Consider the following 22,213-nt stretch of genomic DNA (forward strand, 5'->3'; position numbering starts at 1 on the left):
TTCTAGGAATTTTTAAATAATTGAAACTATTTTAAAATTCTACAAAATTATTTAATATAATTAATTACTATTTATGAAGTAATTTATGAAATTAATTAAATATTTAAATACTAATTATTCACTAAATAAATAATAATTAAAACATAATATATTTGAGGCTATACGTTCTAAATATTTGAATATACTAAACGAGTATCACCTTGCAGCTATAGTCGAATATTTATCGGCTATACTCCTTAAATATACACTAATATATTAAAAGTACAGCCGCGCGGAGGTACTCTTTAAATACATTAATTGAAATATTTAGAAGGTATAGCCGCGCGGCTATACTCCTCAAATATTAACAAGGTATAGCCGCCTGGATATACTCTTTAACTATATTCGAATACATACCTTCTTCATCATTGTCTCCTTCTTCCATGTTTATATGCCTTTCATTAAAGCTTTTGTTGCTGTACCACCCAAAACTCATAAGAATATCTAATAAGATTATTGGGAGTGTATACTCTGTAGAAAATGTAATATTAGTCATAGCATATGCACTCATATCATTTGACAGATTCAAATAATTAAGCCTATGTAATATACTTCTTTGAAAGTAATACATAGAGATTTGAAGGTCAGTAACATTCTCTACTTGGATAAGAACATGAACCCAAAACTTTCAGATTTTGGATTGGCACGTATTGTTTAAGGCACGCAGAGTCTGGCAAATACTCACAAGGTTGTAGGAACAATGTAAGCATCATCTCTTTCTTTTCCAATTCTCGGAAATCTTCTTTAAAAGTTCAATCTTTGAACACACTGTCACTCATATCTGAATGAATGGCCTAGGCGGGCGCTAGGCGGGAGCTAGGCGGTCTAGGCAGTCTAGGCGGGCTCTGAAGCGCCTAGAAGAAAGAAAATGCCATTTTGGAACTCCAAGGTCTGGGACGAGATGACGATGGTGATATGAGGCGAGAGAGAGAGAGACGACGATGAGATTGAAAAAGACGAGAGGTTGCGTGTTAAGTTTAGGGTTTAGAAAAGGGCCTGGGCAAGAGAGAAGGGACTGGGCTTCAAAAAATACGACATTAAATGGATTTTGCATTATGAAATCACTAAAGTAACCACTAATAAGTAACAAATAACAAATTAATATTTTAATATTTTAAATTAAAAAAATATTATACTATTTGTTTAATGTATAATTTATAATACTAAATTATTTATTAAAAAAAGCATAGGCACTCACATAGGCTCCAATTACTCCTCTAGGCGCTAAGCTCGTGCCCCCTTACTGCATAGTGATTTAGCGAACATTGGGATTAACATGTTGGTAAATTGAGGTGTACCAGCACTTCAATTTACAACCTTGCAATTTTAACTGACTCCAATTCCTTTTTGTTTGTGTTCATAATTAACTAAAAATTAGTTGCATTGCATGACGTTTAGATTTAACTTTTCTGGTATAATTTTTCTCAAGACTATAAACAAAGAAGCAATTTCGTCAGTTCTCAATTGATTGTGCAATGGCTATATGTCTCGGAGTATGCCATGGGCGGTATGTTTTCTAAAAAATCTAATGGCTATAGCTTCGGGGTCTTGCAATTGGAGATTATTAGTGGCCAAAAGAATACCAGCTTCTATTGCAGTGACCAACATATAGGCTTCCTAGCTTATGTAAGCTCACACTCTAAATCTTAATGCAAAATCGTATCTTTCATACAGCTTAAGCAACCTATATGAAGCTAAATGCAGCAGAGTTTAACAATTCTAGCCAACATACATGAAATTTTGTCAAGCATGGCACTCACGGAATGAAGGCAGGGGGTTGGAGTTGGTTGATGAAGTATTGGCAGATTCATTTTCACCTTCAGAATCTCATGGATTTCTATTTTTGAAACCCAAAGGCATTGCATATGCATGGGTCAAGTTTCAGATTGGCAAGCACATGGAATTGCATACGATTATATTGGATTTTTGCCTCAGTTTAGGTGCACATTGATGTGCCCATTTTTTTTTCACAAACATGATCCAATTGGTATTTGGTATAACAAACACAAGCAACATATACAAGTTTTGGCATATGCAGATGGCATACCAAATTCACAAAACGTAAGTGGGGATAAAGGGAACCAAGGTCCCAAAAAGGAGTTGTCCAAAAGATGCAATTCCCCACACAAAACTCTCATCTGGGGACTTGGGGGATTTCTATTTGTGAGGTAAAATACCTCTTGGTCGAGCTGGGCTAAAGTACAAATGACGGAGCTGAGCTTAGGTCCAGGTGGTCGGGTTGAGCTCAATATCAATGGACAAACTGGGCTGAGCTTTCGGTGGGATGTCTCCGGAGTATGAGTGCATGATAACTTTTTTAGAGTTTCAACTGTTCACCTTTTTTTTAATAAAAATTTAGAGAAATATTTGTCACAATGAGTCTAGCATAAGGAACAGGCCAGGAGATTGTATAAATTTCAGTTCGTGTTTAGGTTTAAAGTAATAATACAACAACATGTTGAGGCAATATGGAGAATTGGAGAAAATTTCAAACCACACCATTTATAATATGATTCATATTCCTCCTCAAATAAAAATATAATCTATATCATAAAACATATAATTTTTTCTTTTATTAAAAAAAACATAAACTACATCTGACTGCATATATAGCCAGTCAATGAATTGGAAATTGCGTAGGCAAGAACCTAAGGTATATAAACCCTAATATCCCCTCAACAAGATCCTTGATTAACTGACCTAGGAGAAAAGTATCCTAAACTTGAAGGGAATGATAAAAGTGAAAGTTTATCGCTTTCATCCGACTCGTTGTTTACAGTTGCCTCATAATTGTCTTCCTGTTTTTTAGAATGAAGGACATAAGGAGAATTTGTTGGTGATCCTGCAAAAACATAAATCATGTGTAAAGTGCTTTGTAAATTGATCAATTATAATTAAATATCTTATGTGTTTTAAGAAAACAAAAAAAATAGAAAACCCCAGTATAGACAAGCGGCTATACTATTTCTTCTTCAAAAAATTAGAAAAATCGTGTATAGCCGCGAGGTTATACTAATTCTTTGAAAAAAACGGAGGCGATAATATTTCTTAATTTTTTTTTTTTGGAAAAAACGAGTATAGCCGAGCGGCTATACTATTTCTTTTAAAAAAAATTAGAAAACCCAGTATAGCCACCCGGCTATACTATTTCTTTTACAAAAAATTAAAAAGCAGAATATAGCCGCCCGGCCATACTATTTCTTTTAAATAAAACAAAAACCGAGTATAGCCGGCCGGCTATACTATTACTTAAAAAAATTGGGGGAACCGAGTATAGCCGTCCGGCTATACTATTTTTTAAAATTTTTTTTGAAAAACCAAGTATAGCCGCGATGCTATACTATTTCTTTTTTGAAAAATAGGAAAACGGAGTATAGCCGATCGTCTATACATTTGAAAAACCGAGTATGGCGCGCGGCTATACTATTTCTTTTTAAAAAAAGTAGAAAAACCGATTCTAAACCCTAATTTCACTCCAAGTGCACCCATAATCAGCTTTATAATTTCATTTCAGTTGTGATGTGTGACCATAGCAAACCTAACAGATCGAACTTGACTACATTGCTAGTGATGTCTGCATAAAGATTCAGATAGATTCATTGAGTAACAAAAATTCAAAGCAATAGTGCGTCCCCTGCAAATGCAGAGGAATTAGAAAGATCCAACTTGACTACATTTCTAGTGATGATCTTATCTTTTGAAAAGCTTATTTAATTATACAGAACTACATAGTAAAATAGCTTACCTTAACAATGTGAACAATAAGAAAAGCCACCGAGACATACACAATCATCGATAACTCCTTCCAGTAAATGTTGTGTGATATAGGTACCTGGACAGAGTTGTTCACAAATTCAATAAGACAAAATCTGAAACAACTTCAAAATTGCAGATAACCAAGAACTTGGAACTGACCTGCTCATCTTGCAATGAAACCATCTGCAACAGAGGAGATGTGCGCTTTAGAGTTTTCTTTTAGTTCATGTTAGTGCATAATCTCTAAACTTGGTCTATATATACACTCACCGCCACGTTTGGACTCCAATTCCAACTGCTTTTCTGCTTCCTGAAGGTCAAGTGAAACCTCAAATTCCTTGTTAGTACGTTGGTAACAGACCCTACTCATTGATAGCCCAGGGGATCCGGATAGTTGTGCGAAAATCTTACCTTCTTCATCATTGTCTCTTTCTTCCATGTTTATATGCCTTTCATTAAAGCTTTTGTTGCTGTACCAGCCAGAACTCAGAAGAATATCTAATAAGATTATTGGGAGTGTATATTCTGTAGACACTACAGAGAATTTTTTTTAGTTGAATTGCTACAGATACTTTGTTGTGGGCTTGACAGGTGGCGCATGGGAAGTGGACGACAGCCTTGGCCCACGTCTGATGGTCCTTCACGTGGCTCATTCGTTGCCGCGAATTGGGCCCTAGACAAGTTCCGCCCGGACTGGAATCTGGGGCCAAATACCACCCCATTTTATCAGTCAGCCCAAAATATTCACGTGGCTCATTCGTTGCCGCAAATTGGGCCCCAGACAAGTTCCACCCGGACTGGAATCTGGGGCCAAATACCACCCCATTTTATCAATCAGCCCAAAATATTCCACACACAGCCCCCCTATGGTTGGAGATGGCCTTATATGCTCCCAATGCATAGGCAGGACAAAAAAAAAAACTATAAATCATCATCCAGATCAATTGGCTCAGAATTCAGAGACCTCATATTGAATTATTTCCTTTTCTTTTTGTGAAAGATAGAATACTTTCAGACAAGAATTGCAATTATGAAGCTCTTCTACAATTACAGATGTCTGAGATCAATTTCACATAAACTTAAAAAATTACAAAAGCATTAGCATTCTCAGCCATTATTTTGTAAAAAGCAATCTGCTAAAGTTTAAATATAAGATTACCTAACAAGAGGCAATCTTTTTCTTCTTTTTTTTTCATGAGAATGTACGCCTTTGATCTACCTCATTCTCTCGGGTGCTACTAAATTCTATTACCGCATACATTATTTATCGTAGATAATTGCATGCTGAATTGGAGTGGTCTTTGTCACACCCCGGACCGGCTCCGCCGTAACACGATATTGTCCGCTTTGGGCCTGGCTACATTCTCACCAGCCCGCACGGTTTTGTTCTTGGGAGCTCACGGAGCAACTTCCCAGGGTGGTCACCCATCCTGGGATTGCTCCAGCCTCCCACTCGCTTAACTTCGGAGTTCCTACGAACTCCGAAGCCAGTGAGCTCCCAAAAGGCCTCGTCTAAGTTTCCATACTGCCTCAGCAGATTTCCACACTAGCACGATATTGTCCGCTCTGGGCTGGGCCGACGCCCCCCTCACGGATTTGTTCCTGGGAGCTCACGAAGCAACTTCCCAGGGTGGTCACCCATCCTGGGATTGCTCCAGCCTCCAACTCGCTTAACTTTGGAGTTCCTACGACTCCGAAGCCAGTGAGCTCCCAGAAGGCCTCGTGTTAGATGGATGCGAGGTGTGCCATATATAGCACATCACCCCCTCTCCGTTGGTCGATGTGGGATCTCACAATCCACCCCCCTTAAGGGATCCGACGTCCTCGTCGGCACACTCGCACCCCACGGCAGAGTGGCTCTGATACCATTCTGTCACACCCCGGACCGGCTCCGCCGTAACACGATATTGTCCGCTTTGGGCCTGGCTACATTCTCACCAGCCCGCACGGTTTTGTTCTTGGGAGCTTCGACAGCCCGCAACTTCCCAGGGTGGTCACCCATCCTGGGATTGCTCCAGCCTCCCACTCGCTTAACTTTGGAGTTCCCACGACTCCGAAGCCAGTGAGCTCCCAAAAGGCCTCGTCTAAGTTTCCATACTGCCTCAGCAGATTTCCACACTAGCACGATATTGTCCGCTCTGGGCTGGGCCGACGCCCCCCTCACGGATTTGTTCCTAGGAGCTCACGAAGCAACTTCCCAGGGTGGTCACCCATCCTGGGATTGCTCCAGCCTCCAACTCGCTTAACTTCGGAGTTCCTAAGAATCCGAAGCCAGTGAGCCCCCAAAAGGCCTCCCGTTAGATGGATGCGAGGTGTGCCATATATAGCACATCCCCCCCTCTCCGTTGGTCGATGTGGGATCTCACAGTCTTCGTAATTGCTTCACTTTTCAAACAACACTTTACATGAAGATTACTACCACCATTTGCTTAAAAAACGTTGGGACGCTCAACTTAGTCCCATCCTCTATTTGGCCTGTCCTCAAGCATGTTTAGCCTCATATACTCAAGCAACATTCGTTCTCTTTTTGGAGATGGTAAAAGCACTTATTTTTGGTGGGATATCTTTATTGGTCAACATTTGGCTAATTATTTTGGTCTTCACCCTTCTCTGAGGCCGCAAATGGGTGAATTGGTTTTTCAAGTATCGTGGCAATGGGGTCTGGCACTTACCATCCCTCTTAACTCTGCATTTTCCAAGTATTTCTGACAATATTGTGGCTATTTCTTCTTTTCAAGATCTTGTTGCAGGTGATTTGTTAGTTTGGGTGCCATCCTCCTCTGGAAACCACTCTGCTAAGGATGCTTATGAATTCACATGGCCTAAGTTTGCTCAGGTTCCCTGTGCAAGTTAAATTGGAAATTGAGCCCCGTAAATCATTTTTAGCATGGCAGGCTTCTCACAGAGGATTTTCTTCAAAAGCGTGGTATTGCCCTTGCTTCTATGTGCTTGTTTTGCAGGATGACTTCGGAGAATATTAATCCTTTATTTTTTGACTGCCCATTTACTTGTTCCATCTGGAGTTCTATGTTTACTTTTTTTGTTCTGCACTTTACTCCGGGGCCTCTAGCGATTATTCTTTAGAGCAACTCCACCCATAAGATCAACTCCAGTGGCACAGCCCAGCCCGAGGCTAGGGGAGAAAAAAAAAAAAAAGGTGTTCCAGCGCGCAGCCCAGGCCCGAGCGCAAGGTGGGACCCAGCAACTTGGGCTGGCCCGAGGGCAAGGTTGGCCCGAGCTCCAGCCCTCGTTTTGGTGCTGACGTCATCGCTACAGTGCCGCAGTGCTACAGTACCACTAAAAGTCCACGTGTCGCACTCTGGGCTCTCCGATCAGATTTTTTTTCTCCAATCCAACGGCAGCCAATTCTTGTGCAATAAAAAAATGAAAAAAATTGAAATTTTTTTTATAAAAATACTCTTTTTTTTCTATAAATACCAAAATTTTATCCGATTGAGATATGAATTTTATAATAAATATTGATATGTACGAACCCAAAAATATTATCCGAAAATATTATCTAAATTAATTATTTTTATTAAAAAATTTGTGAAAAAAAACAAAAAAATGAATAGTAATTGCTATTAGCCATGGCAATGGGTGGAAACACAAAATACTATTTGCAAGGGCAGCCACTATTCACGTGAATAGTGGCTGCCCTAGCTCCACCCTTGCCATGGCTAAGGGCAAATGGGTGGAGTTGCTCTAAGGGCTAAGTCTAGGGCAAGGGCAAGCAAGGGCTGCCACTATTCACATGAATAGTGGCAGCCTTGCCATTTGTGGTTCCACCCATGAGGGCTAAGTCTAGGGCAAGTCCAGGGCAAATATTATTCATCGTACTTTATTTTCTATTTTTTTTTATACTTTAAACCATTAATTTTGATAATCTTTTGTAATTAAATTTTCGGATAAGATTTTTGGTTGTCACGTGTCCATTATTTTTCAGAAAAGATTTTCGGATGAGAATCTCGGTTGCCACGTGTCTTATTCCATTTGTTTTTTCGAATATTCATTAAAAAAAATTATAATATCAGATTTCAGATAACATTTTCACCCTATAAAATTGTGCCACGTGTCCCATGTCATATAAGATTTTCGTATATTTAAAAAAAAATTATAATCTCATATTTCAGATAAGATTTTCATCATCTAAAATTGTGTCACGTGTCATCTCTGTCAAATAAGATTTTCATATATTTTTTTAAATTTATAATCTTAGATTTCAGATAAGATTTTCACCCTTTAAAATTGTGCAACGTGTCATCTCTATCTTCTGAATCCCTCTATAAAACTACACCATCAACTCATACCTCTCACACCATCTCTTATCTATTCCTTCATTTCTCAGATTTTACAAAACACATTCTACTCTCAATGTCAAACTTGAGGAGGGTGTTGGAGAGGCAACTGAAAGAAAGGGAAGAAATCCGGCGTAGACGTGCTGAAGAAGATCGGGACGCCGATGAAGAAGAGGAACAAATGCTTGCAGCAGTGGTGTGTATGCTTAATCAATCAAGGCAACACCATCGTCCTCGTGCCTTAAATGTGGACAGACGTAGGGAGTCTCGGGGTAAGAATCTCTTGGAGGATTACTTTATCCCAAATTCGTTATATCCTGGTCATAAGTTTCAAGAGAGATATAAAATGCAGCCACATTTGTTTCAAAAAATCATGCATGATATTTGTAATTACGACACATACTTCATTCAAAAGCATGATGCTGTTGGAGTTTTGGGTCTTATCCCGGAGCAAAAACTTAAAGCTGCTCTGTGGATGCTTGCTTATGGGGCATCTGCAGAGCAGGTGGATGAGATTGCAAGGATGGAAAAATCAACTATCCTAGAGTGCTTGGTGAGATTCTGTGATGCAATGAAAAATTTGTATACGAGGGAGTACCTTCGCAAACCCACGTCGATGGACCTGCAAAGGCTGCTAAAAAAAGCAGAGGCTCGAGGTTTCCCAAGCATGATTGGAAGCATTGATTGCATGCACTGGCAGTGGAAGAATTGTCATACTGCTTGGCAAAGAGAGTACGGGAATCGAAAGGGCCAAAAAAGTATAATTTTGGAGGCCGTAGCTTTATTCGACTGTTGGGTTTGGCATGCCTTCTTCGGGGTTGCCGGATCTCAGAATGACCTCAATGTCCTTGGTCAATCCCCGGTGTTTTACGAGATATTGCGAGGTCATTCTCCCATATCACGTACCAAATCAACAATACCGTATACTCTGGTGCGTACTACCTTGCCGACGGAATTTATCCTAGGTGGACGACATTCGTGAAAACAATTCCGAATCCCCAATCTGAAAAGGAAAGAAGCTTTGCTTCCTTTCAAGAAGGTTACAGGAAAGACGTGGAAATGTGTTTCGGTATCTTGCAAGCTCGTTGGGCAATTATTAGGGGTGCTGCTCGGATGCTAGATGAGGAGGTGCTGCGGAGTATTATGATGACTTGAATCATCCTCCACAACATGATTGTGGAGGATGAGTATGACTACGATGCTCCAGAGGTGTTTGAACCCAATCCCATGAATACGGCGTCGACAATAATATATGAAAGGTCGATGGGACCAAATGGACTACCAATGGAGCCCGAACTGTTAGTTCGGGATGGTCGATTCAACAACCCCATGATTGATCGTTTTCAAGAAATGCAGTCTTCATATGTTCACGAGAGACGTCAAGTTGACTTGATCGAGCACCTGTGGGAGATGAAAGGCAATCACAATGGATGAAGTCAAGATTAGTGCTTTGTTTTTAATTATGCTTTATATTGTGTATGGTGTTTTTTGGAATTATGCTTTTTTATTATTATTATGCTTATATGTATGATTTGTGTTGTGTGTTGTTTGCAATAAATTAAAGTTTGTTTTTAATTAATCTTTGTTTTGATGCTCAAATGTTTTTAATAAATAGTCATATTATTTAATGCTTTTTTTATTTAATGAAAAGGAAACAATACAACAAATTAAAGGATAATACAACAATACAACAATACAACAATACAACAATACAACATATGGCAAAGGTGTTTCAATACAACCTAATGGTTTTCATCATTTAACCAATCCGTATTGCTAGGTCCGTCGTCATGAACAAGTTTTCTTCTCATCACATCCCTTCGTCTATGCTTCCAATAGGCCTTTGTTTCAGGAGACATATGGCTCGTATCCATGGCCATGATTTTCATCTCTCTATCATCCATGTCTTTGTCTTGTGCCTGCTGCTGTTGAATTACAAATGCTTTCTCTCGTGCCTTGTCCGCTTCATCTCTTTTCAAGTCTCTCTCAATTCTTAGTGAGGTGTTCTTAGTTATTTGCTCCAATAATTGTACACATTCATTGTTCGTGCCCCCTCTCTTGGCCTTTGCCACCTTTCTCCCAACAGGTCTCGGTAGACGTGGGAGTGATGACTCCGTTTTCATTGGGGAGTCCAATGGCGAATCGGTTGATGGTGAATCGTGGAGCGGCGTCTCATTCAACACAACCGTTAGACCGATGCGAATAATTTTGAATTTCGAACAATCCTTCACAACTTCCTAACATTGGAAATGCACGAAACTTTTTTTGCCTTGCCCCATGGCACCGAACCACATTTCTGCTTGTATGATCTATTAAAAATAAATACTTGGAAGTGCAAGAAAAAAAAATTATTATGCAAGAAAATATAAACTATTTTGAAATGTAAGAATAAAATTGATTATGCAAGAAAATATAGACAAATTGGAAATGCAAAAAGAAAAAAAAAAGATTATGTGAGAAAAAAAATAGAATATGCAATAAAAAAAAATTTACATTAAATTTATTAAAATGGCAATTATAAATATTTTACCTCATCGGATAGATTTTGACCGCTGCGAATGTTCTCCCTTGCTTTTGTCAAGGCATTTCTCCATTTTCCTAACTCTTTATTCAGAAGTTTCCATCTACTAGACAAGGCCATTTTGGTCCGAATGGAACCGGATCTTTGACAAAATTCTTCATGAATTTTGCTCCACATATGATGGAACTTCATCTCATTGCCCGTGATAGGGTCATGACTAACATTCACCCAAGACTGACACAACACAATATCTTCCTAAGTTGACCACGAGCCTCCGGTTTCGACAGAAGATGCCATTTGTTTTTTTTTTTTTATATATATATATACAAATGGAAAGTAGTAGAAAAATATGACTGAAGAGTAAAAAATATTGGAAGGAAAAGAGTTTGTACGGAGAATTGGTGTGGAAAGTGAATAATGTGAGTGGAGAGTTAAAAATATTGGGGATGGAGAAGAATTGTATGAAGATTTGGTGTGGAAAGTAAATAAAATGGTTAGGTATTTATAGGGAAAAAATACATAATTTTTTGGTTTTTTTTTTAAAAAATGTCAGAATTTTTTCGAATTTTTTTAGTCAAAAAAAAAGGACCGTCGTATTTCTGGAAAAAAACCATCCGAGCATCCATGTCGCGACACGTGGCACTTGCCGGTTGGGTTCTGTCAGGGCTGACGTCAGCGCGCGGAAATTATTATTTTTTTACCGTTGGCGCGTGGAATTCACGCGCCAACGGTAAAAAAAGTTTGAGTTACCGTGTGCTGACATCAGCATGACGTCAGCGCTGAAGTCACATAACTTGGGCTGAAGCCCAGGCGGAACTTGCCCTTGGACCTGCCGGGGCTGGTGGGACCCAGCAGTTGCCCGGGCTGCTTCTCTCGCGCTGGAGCGCTGTTGGGCTCGCCAGAGGGGGCTTTCCCCCAGTTTTGATCTTACGCTAGAGATGCTCTTATGTCGGCTCCTCTACTCATTTTAGGCCCTGGCTCATGGATCTGTGGCTTCTTATGTTTGGAACTACTATGTGGCTAATTTGGGATTTAAGGAGAAGGTTTCTATAGTTTCTACTGCTTGTCGTACCATTATTAATCATGTGTGTGCCTCTAGTACTCTGGTCAAGGGTCATATGTCGAATAAGGTGCGTGACTTGTGTACTATTCATTCTTTTGGGGTGCGCTGTAGACCCAGCCCCAATCCCAAAATTATTGAGGTTACGTGGCATCCCCCTTTGCTTTGGTTCGGTCAAAATTAATACTGATGGCACTCACAAAAGTGACTTTGGTAAAGCAGGTAGAGGTGGTGTATTTGGAGATTATCATGGTTGTGTATTTGGGCCATTTTGCTCCAATTTAGATGTCCCTAGTGCCGTACATGCTGAAGTTTTAGATGTCATCAAGGCCATTAAGCTTGCTTGGCTTCATGCTTCGCATAATGTTTGGATTGAAACTGATTCGTTATTAGTCACTCAATTCTTTTGCTCTCCTCATTTGGTCCCTGGCACCTGCGGGTTGATTGGCAGAATTTCTTGCATCGTATCCAGCACATGTTGTTTAAGATTTCTCATATATTTCGTGAGGATAATCATGGAGCTGACGCTTTGGTAAATCACGGTGTTCTGGGCTCTGGTTTTACATGGTGGGACACTGCACCTTCAATTATTTTGCCTTTTCGCTATCGGGATAGCTGGGCATGCCCAGTTACCGTTTTACTTAGTCTCTTTTTGTTTACTCTTTCAGAGTTTTGGTTTCTTGAGTCCACATGTTGTGCCTTTATGTCACTGTCTTTCTTTTTTGTAGGGTTTTTGTTTGGTCCCTCTGTTGTTCTTGTTTTCTTTATATGTTTCTTTTATATTGATAAAATTATTATCAGGGGGACTGGCGGAGGGCTCCCGGAATGTGTTGGTCCCTTCTTTGAGGGTTGTGGATGTTTGTGCATTTGATGACCGATACTGAGGAGCTAATCTCGCCTAATCTCTTGTTCTATTTAAAAAATAATAATAATTATTACCGCCTCTTACTACTATAACCTATACATCTTTATTTGAAATTGTTGTTCTGGTTGGCAAAAAGATTTCAAGATCACCATCTTGCTTTTTTGTTACAACAAGTAAGAAATAATTTTAGCCTCTCACATTCTTTCATAGTTAGTAAAACACAGAACAGGAAAAATACGTATGTGATTTATTTGGAAAATTTTTGGCAAGTTACAACTGAAAAGTTCGGCCACTATATTATATTTTAATATATATTATTTTTATTCAATAATATGTGAAAATTTGGTGTGTATCATTGAAAATTTTGAAAAAAACCATACGTATTAAACATGAAAAAAAATATATACGTACGTGAATTGTATGTTTGCTTTTTTTATTTTATAAAATATGTATTTTATCGAGTCTTTAAGACGTGTACGGAAAATGAAAGTATTATTGAAAAATACATGCTTACGTGTATAATACAAGTATTAAATGGGAAAATGCTAAATTCTTTATATGGGTAATAAGTAAAAAATCAAAGGGCACAATAGAGACCCGGGTAATGGCGGCTAATAGTAATGGATAATGCTCTAAACTACTCCTATTTTTGTTTTTTAAAAAAAGGAGTACAGCTGCGCAGCTCTACTCTTTAAAAATATTATTTAAGGCGTATAGCCGCGCGGCTATACTATTTATTAAAATAAAATAAAATAAACCCACCTAGGCGGCCGATTTTTTTAAAACTTGAATGACATTTTTTGGGTCACATCCCGGATCGGCTCCGCCGTAGTACGATATTGTCCGTTTTGAGCCCCTACCCTCACGGTTTTGTTTTTGGGAACTCACGATCAACTTCCCAGTAAGTCACCCATCTTGGGATTGCTAAGCATAAATTAGGGTGAACCTTGGGAGTTGCATGTATTCAATCAATATCATCAGAATCAAATGACCAACTACCGCTTCGGTTTCAATTTCAAAAGGAAAGATAGGAGAAATCTAATAGGAAAGAATTATAAAGCATGTCATTGTTTACCACTCCACTAGAATTATGGTCCTGTGGCCATTTCCAGAGAAAATGAATGCCATTTGATGCTAACACCAAAATGGCATCACCTCCATTTGTGTAGACCAGCCTTGATATCTGAATTTCCAGAGACAAAACTAATGAGAAGCTGAGAAATTGCAATTGAGAATCAGTATTTTCCATTTTCTGTTTTGGTTTGTGTTATGTTTGGTTGCTAGGAAGCTGATGATGAAAAAATATTCTCTTACCTAGATATTCAGTTTCATGTTTCTTTTGTTGTATTGATTAGTTTAGTTACAAACTGAGTTGGTCTGGTTAACTTACCCAAAAGGAGTATATATGCTGCTTTCTGGGGCTCCAATTGTTGGGTCATCTTATCTTTTGAATATTGGTTTTGATCATTAGTTCATCCCTTTCAATCATATTTCAATGCATTCAGATGCTGAAGAAATGTTCAACGAGCATAAAGATCAATTTTCTCCGATATGAGTAGTCGAGTCAGTGCAAAACTATGAGAGACATCAGCGTAAGTTGTGCATCGGCAGCGGCAAAGGTAGCTTGAAGATGTATTCTCCTTTGAGACATTAATAAACCAATTTAATTTTCATCAAATTGACTGTGATGTTTAACTCAAGTAAATATGCATTTGGGAGATTTTGGAAAAAACCAAAGGAGAGAGAAATTTTTTTAAAAAGCCAAAATTAACAAAATTGCCCTTATTTATTTTTGGATTTCCTAATGAATCATTTACATTTGTATGTCTTTAGTTTAAAAGTTGAAAAGTTTTTCTGTCTTTTTGAAAAAAATTTGGCTTTTTCCAGAAGTAAAATTTTTTTTATGACTAAAACCTAAATTTACTTATGCATTTTATGAACCCTCATAGGTTCCTCCTGCTTGTAGATTGCCACTAATAACGGATACCCTCCTATTTCTTATATTTAGTTGCAGATCAGATAATGTATTGGTTATCTTTAATTTTTCTTAGAGATTCAATCCCACTCGAGCCCAAACTTGTAACTAGTGATCCCAATCAATCGTCCCTTTGTCAAAGAGAGATTGGTGAGTTTTGGCTCAAGTGACAAGGTTGAAATGTGATCAAGATCATCTGGACTCAATCTCAACCCATCATAACTGTGTAATAATCGTGTCAATATATTCATACAAACAAGTGTCTCTTGGTGGGTGGTGGCAAAACGAAATAAAAGTTGCACTCCATCCTTTACAGAGTCTTCCTTCGCTCTACCTTCCTTCTCCGTTGCTCTAAGTCTTTTAAGCAAGCCAGGGACCACTTGTTTTCCTCTTGAACAAGTTTCATTATCCACCCACTCGAAAAAATGCATACCTCCTCTGCTATTTTGGAAATCAAATCTTACTCAATTTCAGACCTCACCAAGCAATTACAAATGGAAAAGAACAACTTTTGCAACCCAAATAATAACTTACCCAATTTTTATCACAAGCATCAAATTGGGCATTGGGTTCTGCCACAATCCGTCGATTGTGTCTGTGGTAGTGTGGTTTTGATTCAAGCCATAAGGAAATCCATCAGACTCGAGTGTTCAAAATAACACGCTAGCTATTTTGCGAACCCAATTTCAGGCTCTTTATATTAGACACATGAGTCCGGGTTTTTTTTAACTGTTGGACTATAGAGTTTCATTTAAATTAATCACCTCCCTTGCCAAATATGGATTTTAAGTATTATTTAACATAGTTCAGTTCAATGAGGCATAATGAGGCATACCAAACATGCCCTATGTCTGGTGTGAATTAATAATTAGGCCCTAAAAGACATGAATGTTGAGCAAAAATTGCATGCCTGAGAGAAGTTGATAGAGATTTATGTCTAGCAAGATGGTGTGATATGAGAATTTTGATGCATAAAAATATATGCTTGACATGCTTGTGCTTGTTTGGAACCTAGCTACCCACATTTTTCAACGGTCTGACAGAACCCGAATTCCTATCAAGTTGGGTTCGGGTTTGTTAAGTTGGATTATTAGGTTACTGTGTTTGCTACTTTAATACGTGTCAAGTTGTTTGTGGGTCGTATTAGATTTGAGAAAATGTTGTGTAAGGTTATCATGTTGGAAGTAATTTTTACATGTTCTGAATACACTATATGAGTGGCGTAACGTGGTGATTGATGTATCATTCATATGTATTGGATGGTATATCAGTTATGTGGTGTACTCAATACATACTAAAATTTCTCCCATGTAGAGCTCCATAAGCAGTGGGATTGAAAGTCTCTTTTAAAAAAATTAAAATTCTTTTTTGATCACGGATTTTATTTATCTCAATTTTGGGTACATGATTTGGATTTATTTGGAATTTAATAACAATTTTAAACACCTTTTCTAATTGGCCTCAAATTTTTTATTTAAAAAAACTTATTTGACATCATAATTATTATACAAGGTTTTTTTTTGGGGGCTCAGAATTGTGTTTATACAGGCTATATATTGGTGAATGAAGGATTGAAATACATGAAGGCTACAAGAGCATTGCATTACCCTAATACGTTGCCTAATTGAAGAAACATAGAATGAGAGGAACCAAAATTGAAATCAAAGCTTAGCAAAGAGAAGGATTTCCCACCAGGCCAAACTCAAATTCGGAAGAATATTTAAACATTTTAATAATAGAAATTTTTTTTTGCGGTTTAATAGATTATGACTATTCCTATTAAACATTTCTTTTATTCTGAAGGTTGACATAAATTTTAAAAAGAAACAAAAACACAAAACGTTCTTACTATTATTGCAGAGAGGAAGTCAATAGTTTAACTTTCCTTCCTCAATGGACCTCATCGTCCTCATGACCCACCGTCTAACTCTATCCATAACAACAAAAACCACACACTTTCTCGAGAAACAGATACTCTCAGATTCCCGCAATTTCTCAGCCCCCAAAAACCCATGGCGCCAAAATCCTTCAACCCCAAAACCCAAACCTACACCTCCCCCCGACCTCCCGTCCCCTTCCCCTTCCCCACAGACCCCAACCTCTCCCTCACCTCCTTCCTCTTCCAATCTTCCACCTCCTTCCTCAACAACCTTGCCCTAGCCGACTCCGACACCGCCGAAACTCTAACCTTCCTCCAACTTAAATCCCTAGTCTCTAAGCTCGCTCACGCCTTGCTCAACCTCAACATCAAGAAAAACGACGTCGTCCTCATCTTCGCTCCCAACTCCATCCACTTCCCCGTCTGCTTCTTCTCAATTGTCGCAATCGGCGCCATTGCCACCACCTGCAATCCTCAGTACACCGTCTCCGAGCTCTCAAGTCAAGTCAACGACTGTGACCCCAAGCTCGTCATCACCGTCCCCGAACTCTGGCCTAAGATCAAGGGCTTCAATCTCCCGACGATCCTATTAGGATCTTCAATCGGGGCTCCAAATCCAAGAGTACGTTACTTTTCCGATTTGGTCAAAATTTCGGAGGATCCGGATCCGTTTTCAAATTTACCGGCGATTAGTGTGAAGCAGAGTGACGTGGCGGCGCTGCTTTACTCGTCCGGGACGACGGGGAAGAGCAAGGGAGTGATTCTGACGCATCGGAACTTCATTACGACGTCGTTGATGGTGACAGCGGATCAGGACCGGTACGGCGAGCCGATAAACGTGTTCTTGTGCATCGTCCCGATGTTTCACATATTCGGGCTCTCGGTGATCGCGTACTCGCAGCTGCGGCGAGGAAACGCCGTCGTTTCGATGGCGAAGTTTGAGATCGACAGGGCGCTGAAGGCGGTGGAGAAGTACAGGGTCACTCATTTGTTCGTCGTTCCGCCGGTGATGATCGCGCTGGCGAAGCAGAGCGTTGTGGAGAAGTACGACTTGTCGTCGCTTGAATTCATCGCGTCTGGCGCGGCGCCGCTGGGGAAGGATTTGATGGAGGAGTGCGCCAAGAATATTCCACAGGCTGTCGTTGGTCAGGTAAATTGTATAAAAAAGGACTCCTCCATCAATAATACATGATAATATTTTTGTTTGTATTCATGATTAATTTTTAATTAACATTTTAATTCTTCATTATTGTGTTATTTAACGTTTTGTGGCTCCCTTGAACTTGATTGAAACTTGTAAGACTCAATATATTAGACTGTTGTTCAATTTAATAAATTCAGTCTTAGCATTTATAAGATCACCAAACATCGAATATGACACTATCCAATTTAATTGAACCAGTTTAATCCAGTTGGAGCCACCAAATATGCCCTGAATTGTTTATTGAAAATCATGTTGTGGTATGGTGGCAGGGTTATGGTTTGACAGAAACTTGCGGGATTGTTTCACTAGAGAATTTCAGAGAAGGATCTCGATTTTCTGGATCAAGCGGCATTCTTGCTTCAGGAATAGAATCCCAGATAGTTAGTACAGATACCCTCAAGTCTCTTCCACCTAATCAGTTGGGAGAAATATTGGTCAGAGGACCCAATATGATGCAAGGTTGACCTAACATATATATCTTGACCGTCTGCATTTATTTTGTTATTTCAATGTGGCATCTGTAACAATAAATTGCTTAACTATTTCAGGTTATTATAATAATCCAGAAGCCACAAAGTTGACTAAAGATGAACAAGGTTGGGTGCACACTGGAGACCTTGGCTATTTTGATGAGGAGGGGCAGTTGTTTGTTGTGGATCGAATTAAAGAGCTCATCAAGTGTTACAGTTTTCAGGTAACTTAATTATATATCGGTATTCTTTTAATCTTACTCAGAATATTTCATAGTGGATGTGGATTACGCCAGTTAATTAAGACAGCGTATTCGCACTCTTATATCAAGTTCGATCCCCTCCCTGTACGTTAAGAGTAATTTAGAATAACGCTTTTTGTAAAAATAAATGTGCATATATGATATATATATATATATATATATATATATACCTTCATGAAACTACTTAACTGTATGCAAAGGTGGCCCCTGCGGAACTTGAAGGGCTGTTGCTTTCTCACCCTGAAATATTGGATGCTGTTGTGATCCCGTAAGCAATTATTGCACTATTTCTCAGCTGCCATAACTTTGAAATACTACTTCATGAGATTTGACCCAGCATTTCATGCTGCAGATATCCTGATGAGAAAGCCGGTGAGGTTCCAGTTGCATATGTTGTTCGTGCACCCAACAGCTCGATAACCCAGCAAGACATTCAGAAATTCATTGAGAAGCAGGTAAGGTGTCAGGCAGCTAAGCATATTTACAACAGTTATCAGAAAAGAGATTTTAGCAGTTTTCTAGATATTTGATGGGTTCCTTCCTTTTCCCTCCGCAGGTTGCACCATTCAAAAGATTGCGGAGAGTAACTTTTATAAACAGTGTGCCAAAGTCTGCTGCAGGAAAGATTTTGAGAAGGGAGCTTATTCAGAAAGTTCGGTCCAAAATATAATAATTAAGATAATTATACCATATATACTAATTTCCCTTCTTTATTGCTTTCTTCCACTGTAATTGTTTTTTTTAATTAAAAAAAAGTACTAAATAAAGTCTAGTCAATTGATTAAGGGGCTAGCAACCTTTTATTTTGGATCTTCTCATTTCTCTTAATGACATGTGTCATTTTCTCTACACTTAAAACAATGATATTAATGCATTAGACAATATATCTTTTGTTCCCAAATTTACCCTTATTAAATGTATTAACTTTATATTTCCTTCAATTTACAACTTAACTTAAACAATCAAATTTAAAAAATAAACACTAAGGGGGTGTATTCAATTCTAACTTTTAAAGACTTACTTACAAAAGGTCTTTAAAAGTTAGAATTGGATACACCCCTCCTAAAAGTCACTTACTTATATAAAGTCTTTAAAAATTCAATCAAATAAATATTTGAAAATAAAAACGAATTATACTTCCCTTAAAAAAACTTTTTTTGTTCCAAAAATAAGTTTTTCAATAAAACCGTTAAAAAGTATGGAATTTTAAAAAAAAAATACAGATAAATATATTTCTATATTAATGAACATTCTAATTGATTAAAAAAGTTTAAAGATAAAAAGAAACAGGAAAAAAAAAAAAAAAAAAAAACCCATTACACCTTCTCTCTCTCATTCCCAAAATCTAGTCCCCTCCCTTGGCCAAAACAACGCCCCCATCCTTACCCAATCATCACCATTTCTCTCCAATCCAAAACTCCACTATGCATTGTACTTCTCACTCTCTCTCCTCCTTCGATTCCATACCCAAAAACCCATCCCCCCTACACTCACCGAAAAAAGAGTAAACATAAATTATTATTTTTTTTTTTAAAAAAAAAACTAACGTTAAATTTGTTCTCTTAAGTTTTTAACAAAGTGGAAACAAAAGATAGTTTGTCCAATGCATTTAATAAGGGTAAATTTGGGAAACAAAAGATGCATTGTCAAATGTAATAAATATTTTAGAGAAGGGAGAATATCCAAAAGAGAAGGTTAGAGAGAAAGTTGCTAGCATTCCCCATTGATTAATATGTCACCATTTGCAATTTGATCGCCGACCATTTTCAGCTCATGCTTTTGACGTAAGACTAAAATTGTTTTATACTTTGAGCTCTACTAATATATTGCACTAGTATGCCAAAAAGATATAGCCCAGTGGAAAAAGGGCCTTGACTTGTAGACCAAAGATCTTAGGTTCGAATCGTCATGGCATCATAGTTGTGTGTGCATGAGAAATCTTCCTCCCCTATAGTTTAGACTATCGCTTGTAATAAAATAAATAAATTGCACTAGTGCATAGTCTTTGCATTTATTTTTAGGCTTAAGTGCTACAGTACCCCTTAAAACATTGGTCAATTCCCACTAAACCCTCTTAAAGTCAAAGTGACCCACTTTGCCCCCTTAACCAAGGTTTTGTGTGTCACTTAATCACTTTCCATTAACGTCATCCCAAGTTCTGTTAAAATGATGACGTGGCATGGGTATATTGGTCAATTCAGCTAAGCTGACACTTTTCTCACCAATCTGAGGTTGTGACGTTTACTTATGGACCCCACCTCTAAAAACAGAGAAGATAAAACCCCAAATTGATCTTAGCTGCCTGGCGCGAACAAAACAAAAAAAAAAAACCCCCAAATTTGCTTCCTCCCCATAAAAGAAGATAAAACCCTAGAAAGCAGAGGTTGGGTTTCCACGAAAATTGAAGATGAGGCCTGAAATAATTGACGGAGGGAAAGAGTTGGATGTGGCGGCACCGCGTTGCTTTTGTGGGAAGATAACTTGCTTACAAACTTCGTGGATTAAGGCCAACCGACTTTGAAGATTCCATGTTTGTCCAAAATCATCAGGGGTAAGTTTTGTTATTCAAAGTCTGTGAATTGTGTTATAATTTTTTATTAATTGCTATTAATGGTTGATGCAAAAAGGAAAAAAGGATGTGGATTTTTTGTTTGGGTGGATGTTGAATTTCCACCTAGAGAGAAGGCTCTGGTGACTTGGCTACTTAGAAAATTGAAGGAACTTGAAAAAGACGTTGGGCGTTGTCAATCAAGAGAAAGAAAGTTAATGGGTTGCCTTATTCTTTCCTGGGGTTTAGTAATTATATTGTTGTTTTGGCAATTTCTGTAAAAGTTGCTGCAAAATTTGGCCATTAGAGGTTGGTGATGGAGGAATTAGGCTGATTTTAGAAGTCTGTATTTTGTAACTGTATGCAAAATATCATGTATTGGTACTTATCTGATGACGGATGAACATGGTTTGATTTTGCAACTGTATGTAACAATGTATTGTTACTTATCTAATGAATATGGTATTTGAACACAATGTGTGGGAGTTAATTTTTGGATTCTAGTACTTCTGTAATGGTATCAAAAGAATTACCAAAACAACAGTACCTCCAACACTTCCTAGAAGGTACGAAAACAATAGTTAACAAATCAACAAATCACAACGAAAACAATAGTTAATAAATCAACTTATCTAATGAATACTTGGAAACAATTCATAACATTGATCAAAATGCACCAAGTTGGTAACAATTTATAACATTGATCAAATCCTCACCGTTTATAATATCCATCAAATCCTCACATTTTATAACATTACTTTCAATATGGACCTATGATCAAAATGAAAACCAGTACTTGATACTATTGAAAGGTTTGTCCTTAATACTTGGACTTACAAAATAATAGTTCAATCAAAATCCCCATTTGAAAGTTTTGTCCTTAACACTTGTCCTTAACAATTGGACTGCAAAATAAAAGTTGAATGAAAAGGTCTTGATAAGAGGCATTTTAACAAGACACTGAATACTTGCACATCATCAGAATCTCCAAGGTTGATAACCATCCAACAAATCCTTCCAAGGTTGAACCTCTTTTTGTTTGTACCAAGGTCAAAATGGTGTGATGACTTGCACTTGGTTGAGATCCATGCACAGTTTGAGAAGTTTAGGCAGGTTGAGAACATTGGCCAGTTTGAGAACCTAGACAAGCTTGCAAAGATTCACTTCCTTGCACAATTTGAGATCTTTGCATAATTTGAGAACCATCCTTCCTTTTGGAAAATTTAATCCTCTTTGCAGGAGACTTGAACCTCTTTTTTCGGGCAGTTTTAGAAGCTTAGGCAGTTTTAATTATTATTTACTTAGTGGAATAATTAGTAGTTGAATATTGGATTA

General features: G+C 38.1%; 1 protein-coding gene across 1 annotated transcript; it reads left to right on the forward strand.

Moving 5' to 3' along the window:
- The first annotated feature begins 16,368 nt into the window (after window positions 1–16,368).
- LOC117633499 (4-coumarate--CoA ligase-like 7) lies at window positions 16,369–19,181 on the forward strand. The gene is made up of 6 exons (XM_034367127.1): window positions 16,369–17,543; window positions 17,867–18,056; window positions 18,146–18,291; window positions 18,531–18,598; window positions 18,683–18,785; window positions 18,887–19,181. The coding sequence occupies exons 1-6, from the start codon at window positions 16,527–16,529 to the stop codon at window positions 18,998–19,000; spliced, it is 1,638 nt and encodes a 545-aa protein (XP_034223018.1). The 5' UTR covers window positions 16,369–16,526; the 3' UTR covers window positions 19,001–19,181.
- Window positions 19,182–22,213: the final 3,032 nt, after the last annotated feature.

This window comes from Prunus dulcis, chromosome 7 (assembly GCF_902201215.1).
Source record: "Prunus dulcis chromosome 7, ALMONDv2, whole genome shotgun sequence".
In the NCBI taxonomy this organism is placed as follows: domain Eukaryota; kingdom Viridiplantae; phylum Streptophyta; class Magnoliopsida; order Rosales; family Rosaceae; genus Prunus; species Prunus dulcis.